General features: G+C 38.8%; 1 protein-coding gene across 1 annotated transcript in view; it reads right to left on the bottom strand.

The window, feature by feature from the left end:
* Positions 1-8,181, bottom strand: part of LOC121386545 (ras-related protein Rab-8A-like) — a 14,373-nt gene extending 6,192 nt beyond the window's left edge. Inside the window, exons 1-5 of the mRNA XM_041517483.1 lie at positions 8,043-8,181; positions 4,599-4,719; positions 1,907-1,967; positions 1,562-1,639; positions 925-1,041 (exon numbers count right to left, since the gene is read on the bottom strand). Coding sequence (XP_041373417.1) covers positions 925-1,041; positions 1,562-1,639; positions 1,907-1,967; positions 4,599-4,719; positions 8,043-8,181 — 516 coding nt within the window. The remainder of the gene's footprint in view (positions 1-924; positions 1,042-1,561; positions 1,640-1,906; positions 1,968-4,598; positions 4,720-8,042) is intronic.
* Between the last annotated feature and the right edge of the window lie 422 nt (positions 8,182-8,603).

Here is an 8,603-nt window from a genome sequence, read left to right on the forward strand (position 1 = left end):
GACGATTATTTAATTCGATTGCAGAACAAATAAAGTGAATGAAAAATTGTGTAAGTATGCAACATGATCTACTTTTTTTTACCGGCCTCGGTGGCGTCGTGGCAGGCCATCGGTCTACAGGCTGGTAGGTACTGGGTTCGGATCCCAGTCGAGGCATGTCTGACGCCATATAACCGTAAATAACATGTGTTGAGTGCGCCGTTAAATAAAACACTTCTTTCTTTGATCTACTTTGATATTCTGCGTCTTCCGCTATAGGCCCCTACAGGTTTTTAGCCGATAGTCGATTTTTTTTTTTTTTTAAAGATATTTGAGAAATAAGAAAATCGCACCAAAATGGCGGATGACGTGGAACTGCAGGGGCGTGCGCAGAAATTTTGCAGGGAGTCTGGGGGACCCTCCCTCCCCCGAATATTTTGAAAAATTGACCCCTTCTAGGGCTATTCTGAGGTGGTTTTTGTTGGCTAGCCGAGCTGCTTTCTGACAAAAAAAAATTCGCTACTGTTTTTTGTTTTTTTGTTTTTTTTGTTTTTTTGTGTTGTTTTTTTGTTTCTAAAGTTTATGTTTAATTCAAAACGTTCTTAATGGAAGCGAAAGATGGAGAGTTGAGAAAAAGGAGGTAATTTAATGTCCTGGTAAGTGTCAATGTTATATTTATTTATACAGTTCATACTGTAAAGTCCTATGAAATCCCATAGGTGACGATGAAGAATTAATACACAACCGTCATGCGCAGAACTGCTATTCTAATAGCCTGCTAACCCACTGCCATGCGCAGTGACGTAATACAACTTCGAATTATCACAAAGGGATTATTGAGTCACAGGAATATTAGCATTTAGCAACACACGTTAACATCGTCACCTATGGGATGTAGTACAACCTGACATTTTTTTTGGAACAGTGCGCACGCATCAACTATACCTTCTCGCCTTTCGTCGTCTTAACCTGTCGCTTGTCTGTGACGTCACACTTATTGCCGCAAAGCACGATGGGAATTGGCTCATATGAATGTTTGTTTCCGTGACTGTGACTAATTTCCTGTAATGATAAAAACACCCAGCAGGTAGTATTATGACAAACAATCTCACCGTAGCTGAAAGTGGAACGTCGCTTTAACTGATCACACGTTATCTACCTTCCTAGTTTAACTGATCACGAGTTATCTACCTTCCTTGTTTAACTAAACACGAGTTACCTACCTTCCTTGTTTAACTAAACACGAGTTATCTACCTTCCTTGTTTAACTAAACACGAGTTATCTACCTTCCTTGTTTAACTGAACACTAGTTGTCTAACTTCCTTGTTTATCTGGTCATGAGTTGTCTAACTTCCCTGTTTAACTGATCACGAGTTGTCTAATTTCCTTGTTTATCTGGTCATGAATTATCTAACGTTCTTGTTTAACTGATCACGAGTTGTCTAATTTCCTTGTTTATCTGGTCATGAGTTGTATAACTTCCCCCTGCTTAACTGATCACGAGTTGTCTAACGTCCTTGTTTATCTGGCCATGAGTTGTCTACCTTCCCTGTTTAACTGATCACGAGTGGTCTAACTTACTCGCTGTATGCTGGTGATCCAGTAAGACAGATGGTGGAAGGATGCCATGTTGGTGACGTCATACACAAGAACAATCCCCTGAAAAACAAAACAACGTGCTTACAAAAATGCAATCAAAGGAAAACTCAACAGAAAAGAAAATAAAGTAAAAAAAGAACCCTACATTATACAAAAGAAAATGTAATTCCCCCCCCCCCCCCCCCCCCAACAACAACAACAACACACAACAAACCAAACTAATTTGTACTTGTAAACTAAACACAATAATACTCGAAACACAAGTTAAAACTAACCTGTATTGATTAGTATTTATTGCACACATAATAAGTCTCGTATATAACTAACCTGGACTCCTCTGTATTGCAGCCTCGTTATGGATCTAAATCGTTCCTGGCCAGCTGTGTCCCTAAAAGTAGATAAGGGAAACCTGATGTCCCAAAATTATTCATTAACTTTTCCTTGAAAACGCAAACATTATACCTTAAATTTAAATAAAATCATGATTAGAAGATATGGACGATATTGAAGTAGTTGAATGAAGTAATTTAAATGAAATCAAAAGGAGAGAAATGAAGTAATTTAAATGAAATCAAAAGGAGAGAAATGAAGTAATTTAAATGAAATCAAGTGAAGAGAAATGAAGTAATTTAAATGATATCAAGAGAAGAGAAATGAAGTAATTTAAATGAAATCAAGAGGAGAGAAATGAAGTAATTTAAATGAAATCAAGTGAAGAGAAATGAAGTAATTTAAATGAAATCAAGAGGAGAGAAATGAAGTAATTTAAATGAAATCAAGTGAAGAGAAATTAAGTAATTTAAATGAAACCAAGAGGAGAGAAATGAAGTAATTTAAATGGTATCAAGAGAAGAGAAATGAAGTAATTTAAATGAAACCAAGAGAAGAGAAATGAAGTAATTTAAATGAAATCAAGTGAAGAGAAATGAAGTAATTTAAATGAAATCAAGTGAAGAGAAATGAAGTAATTTAAATGATATCAAGAGAAGAGAAATGAAGTAATTTAAATGAAATCAAGAAGGGAGAAATTAAGCAATTTAAATCAAATCAAGAGGAGAGAAATGAAGTAATTTAAATTAAATCAAGAGGAGAGAAATGAGGCAATTTAAATGAAATCAAGAGGAGAGAAATGAAGTATCAAGAGGAGAGAAATGAAGCAATTTAAATCAAATCAAGAGGAGAGAAATGAAGTAATTTAAATTAAATCAAGAAGGGAGAAATTAAGCAATTTAAATCAAATCAAGAGGAGAGAAATGAAGTAATTTAAATTAAATCAAGAGGAGAGAAATGAGGCAATTTAAATGAAATCAAGAGGAGAGAAATGAAGTATCAAGAGGAGAGAAATGAAGCAATTTAAATCAAATCAAGAGGAGAGAAATGAAGTAATTTAAATTAAATCAAGAGGAGAGAAATGAGGCAATTTAAATGAAATCAAGAGGAGAGAAATGAAGTATCAAGAGGAGAGAAATGAAGCAATTTAAATGAACTCAAGAGGAGAGAAATGAAGTAATTTAAATGAAATCAAGAGAAGAGAAATGAAGTAATTTAAATGAAATCAAGAAGAGAGAAATGAAGATATTTAAGTGAAATCAAGAGGAGAGAAATGAAGTAATTTAAATGAAATCAAGAGGAGAGAAATGAAGTAATTTAAATGAAATCAAGTGGATATCGACGATATTGAAGTAGCTGAATGAAATAAAATGAAACTGGAACTGGATGATTCCACGTAAAGTGTCCCCGAATTTAAGATACTTCTATTATTAAGGACAACGACCTGACTTCACTGGTTGTAATCCCTAACAGCGGGAAAGTCTTAATAGCGGATTATTTCTCCAACAAAAATAATATGGAAATATTCCGGTCTTTAAAATATTGGTCTTTATAACGGAGTGGTAAAAAATCCGGGGTGGTCGTTAGGTAGGGTTTCACTGTATAGTTAATTTACACAATCACTTTAAAACAATTTCTGAAGCAAAGGGAACAAAACTAATGACATATTGTGAAAAAGAAGTTTGTTTTGTTTAATGACACCACTAAAAGACACTGATTTATTAATCATCGACTATTGGATGTCAAACATTTGGTAATTTTGATATATAGTCTTAAAGAGGAAACTCGCTACATTTTTTTTTCATTAGCAAGGTACATTCTATATGCACCATCCCACAGACAGGATAGTACATACCACGGCCTTTGTTACACCAGTTGTGAAGCACTGGCTGGAGCGAGAAGTAGCCCTATGGGTCCACCGACGGGGATCGATCCCAAACCGACCGCGCATCAAGCGAGCGCTTTAGCACTGGGCTACATCCCGCCCCCGCTGATTACAGTTGCTTATCATCCTATTTAACCTTAATTGGATATAAGCATGAAAATAAGTTGAAATGAAATGTATGTTAGGGTTTTTTTTGGCTCAGAAATAAATACGTTGAAGTAGAAGTATGAAAAAAGGCGTTCCCTGTGGGGCGGACTATAGGTAGTACTCCACCAAATAGCATCTCGGCTGGGTTAAAGTTAATGGACGAGTTAAAGCCGTGAGTCCTGCCATTGGTGATAAATGTGACAGAGGTTGCTTTGCATCAAGTACAGTTTTATGTAGGTAATAAATGCATGCAATTTTATTTTGTGCAGTACCAGTGTGTCAGGCACACTTGTGCTTGAAACATACACGACGTGCCTGTAAAACTAAGCACTACCATTTTGTGCGGAATTGACGGGGCTTGTAACAACATCCTGTTATCTCGAAAATGAGCCATGAAAGGTGCCATTTAACTCAGTCACTACTTTGGGTGAGGTGTTGTAGTATTCATATCTATGGTTCATATTTTGGTTGATACATTGTGTATAGTAGTTTTAGGCCAATATCTTAACACGTAACACTGGATTTTAATTGGTAAAATCCAACCTATAGTAAACTGGTCTTACACCGAGACTGAACGAGCGATGGAAGTGTTAGACTTGCATCACGTCTGAATGACAACATATGTATACTAGACTTGCCAAAGTCAGAACCACTTACCAAATGACTAGCTCTATGAGCGTGCCGTCAACTTCAAATATCTTCTTGACGAAATCAACACCTGCGAACAGAAAAACAAACAATGTCCCACTGTTACTGATGTCATCGAAGTCACCCCAAGCTTCAAACTAACACACCCGTGTCGGTGAAAAAAATCGCTCACAGAGCGGACGCGGACAAGGAGCGGATCAGTGGATGATTCGCAACGTCTTTCATATGTTGGCACTTACCCCCCCCCTCTCCGCCCCCCGATCTCTCGGTCACTTACCCCCCCCCCCTCCGCCCCCAGTCTCTCGGCCACTTACCCATCCCCTCCCCATTCCCGGTCTCTCTACCTCGACTGGTTTTCTAAGTTTGCTCGCATCTGTGATCATTACCAGTTCTAAAAATTGCTATTCTGTCTTACTGACTTACTGGTAATGAGATAAACCCTTTGATAAAAACACTCGTGTTTATTCTACTCAAAAACGATAACTCTACAGAAATAAACAAAAGAAAGAAATGTTTTATTTAACGACGCACTCAACACATTATATTTGCGGTTATATGGTGTCAGACATATGGTTAAGGACCACACAGATATTGAGATTGGGCTACTCTTTTCGATTAGCAGCAAGGTATCTTTCATATGCACCATCCCACAGACAGGGTAGTACATACCACGGCCTTTAATATACCAGTCGTGGTGCACTGGCTGGGACGAGAAATAGCCCAATGGGCCCACCGACGGGGATCGATCCCACATCGACCACGCATCGAGCGAGCGCTTTACCACTGGGCTACGCCCCGCCCTCTCACAAAAGTAAACAGCAGCCAACATCAGAAGAAAGCTGTGCACGTGCCAGTGCTGGAAAATATGAACAGTTGCCCGAACACACAATCACATTAAACCAACCCTTCACAGGCCTCCCTAAATGTGCCTCTTACGTCAATTATTACACTGGTTTTATTTCCTAGTACTGAGCACGTACGCTTAGCAGTGTTTTCATGACGTCATTAAACGTGATATAGAGAATAATACATGAGTGGCAGTTAGATACCATTTATCTTAGAACGAGTTGTTTTAAAATGTATCTAACGAGCGAAAGCGAGTTTGATAGACTATTAAGCAACGAGTTTTAAGATAGATGGTATATAACGGACACGAATGTATTGTTCTCTTTCTTACATATCCTCAAAAACCAGGTTTTAAGAAAAATTTAATATCTTTTTTGACTAAAGGTTATTTACTGCCCTTGCACTTATGCGTCACAGACAAATGCTTATCAGGTTAACTATACGCCACAGTGTAATCGATTTCGATCGTGCTGGTTAGTTTCATTCGATGTATGGCATTGGTGCCTGGTCATCACCTAGGAGCAGGCAGTCTATACGTCTTGAAATTGTTATCACACATACATGTGTAAACAAGTACGTGTTATCAAAAATAACGAATGATGTTCTCACCAACGGGTGTGTAACGACGTTCGTTTATACTTACCACCATTAACAATATAGTTGTATAACGTTGTTTGCACATATTTGAAAGAAGGGCGAGACGTAGCCCAATGGTAAAGCGCTCCCTTGATACGCGGTCGGTTTGGGATCGATCCCTGTCAGTGGGCCCATTGGGCTATTTCTCACTTCAGCCAGTGCACCACGACTGGTGTATCAAAGCCGTGGTATGTGCTATCCTGTCTACGGGATGGTGCACATAAAAGATCCCTTGTTGCTAATCGAAAAGAGTAGCCCATGAAGTGGCGACAGCGGGTTTCCTTCCTCAATATCTGTGTGGTCCGTAACCATATTTCCGACGCCATATAACCGTAAACCGAGTTCGTTTCTGCCTGATAGCAAGCTGAATATAGTAGCTCAAGTATTGTACGCCATGTTGAACACGCACCCTTTCAAAATAACGAAAACAATCTACTTGTTGAATAATCTTTAAATATAAGTACTCAATTTGTGTGTGTGTGTGTGTGTGTGTGTGTGTGTGTGTGTGTGTGTTAAAACAGAATCATCCAACTATAAGGTTAGTTGGATGCAGTATGTCAGGAACTTTCTCTCTCTCTCTCTCTCTCTCTCTCTCTCTCTCTCTCTCTCACACACACACACACACACACACACACACACACACACACACACATACACACACACTCGCGCGCGCGAGCCAACGGGCGGGCAGGTGTTCGGGTGTTTGTGTGTGTCATGCTGCATTCAACTAACCTTATAGTTTGAAGATTCTGTTTTAATTTACTAAATGATTATATTTTTCAAAATAAAATAATGTATTCAACTTGTCTTTTATCTTTAACCCGGGAGTGATGGTTATCCTACAGTCAGTACAAGGAGTACATTTATGACATCCCGTAAATGGATACCCTAAGAAGTGGCAGTTGTGCTATAGATGAGATGGCTAAAAGCGATTTTACCAAAATATCTTCTGACTCTCCCTTGTGCAGAGATATGCTTTTGATTACAGAAAACGGTTTCACATTCTATTTTAATTAAATACTAGGACTTAACCTACATTTAGTAAATATTCTTGAATATTCATGTTTGTGAATGTGTTTATGAAATAAGATCATCCGGTGCATCGATGCCTTCATCAGCAGTGAATGAATGAATGTTTAACGACACTCATCACCAGTGATGCTGGTTACTACAGTTTCGTATTGTGTAGAACATGTGCAATTAGGCAGAACACAAGACCGCGAGCATTTACAGGCCATCATAGTAAGAAGAGTCTCGGGAGCGGGTGCCCAATTGACCCAATTTATTTCCAACGGCTGTTTCTTCCCTGTTGCGTTAACTCTCCATCCTTTGCCATGTGATGTTGGAACGTTGTCGTTGGGTTTTAAACTCCTCCAGACAGCTTCTTGATAATTAGCTTGCATGGTATGTGTTCGCAAAGCATCATGACATGTTGGTAGTTGGTGAGGATCAATCTGCTACTTCTTCGCCAATAATACCAGGTGTTGAAATTTGTTGCCGGATGTTGTTGTTGTTGACGACACAGATGTCATCTGCCATTGAAATCCATGTTAAATGGCCCAACTTCAAATGAAGATTGCCAATAGAACGGGGTCTCGTTGGCACTAACAACATACACCATTGCGAACATACATTATATAAGCATTTATTTTCACTCCAAAATTGAGAACATTTCCATCTCAGAATTTTGCTATATGACCGCATCTGGCTGTAGTACCAGTCCGAACAGGTGGTTCATTAACCGATTCACTCTGGCTGTCTCTTGCGCTATACACCCATATCCCAAAATGTCTATGCACAATATTACAACATAACATGGGCAAAATACAACCAGAAGGCTTACGATTAAACTTACATATTGTTTTAATTATTTCCCAATTCCTAGAAGTGAATATGTGAACTCTCATCCAGAAGTAAACTGTGTAGTGAGACCTAAACGACGTGGAAAGGCTTCCATTTTATAGAACATACCAGCTTTCAAGTTCCATTCTACACCCAGTTGCTGGAATGAAGACTGGATTAAAGGATCTGCCATAATGAAATTCAGAGCGTTGATCTTCCCACGCCTAGCAAATGTACTGTCACTGTCACAGCCTGTGAAATTGTTCATGCCTAAGAGTGCTTTTCAAACAGAACTCCCATGTACCATCGCTATGTTGTCAATGTCAGTATACCTAACTCTAACTCTTGTTCTGCATTTCATATAGAGGGTGAATGTTATGTCTGTTCTGAAAGCGAGACAGAGCACTAAGACGTCGGTGTCATCTCAGACTATCACAACTGGCTGGAAGCCTTCTGCTGCTGCATAAGATACATGGAATATAATTCTGGAGTCTGCTTCTTGTTGACTTGACTGCAGTTCAGGAACAACCACACAGCCAGCTTCAGTGATTTGATGGCACTGCTCATCAAACGTGACATAATGTTTTACCATTTAACTTGCTGGCATTTTCTGGTTGGATACGGTCACTAGTAATGCAATTAATGAAGTTTGTTTTGTTTCGAGCGCTCACAAGACACTTTCGCAACTGG

This window comes from Gigantopelta aegis, chromosome 12, assembly GCF_016097555.1.
Source record: "Gigantopelta aegis isolate Gae_Host chromosome 12, Gae_host_genome, whole genome shotgun sequence".
NCBI classification, from domain to species: domain Eukaryota; kingdom Metazoa; phylum Mollusca; class Gastropoda; order Neomphalida; family Peltospiridae; genus Gigantopelta; species Gigantopelta aegis.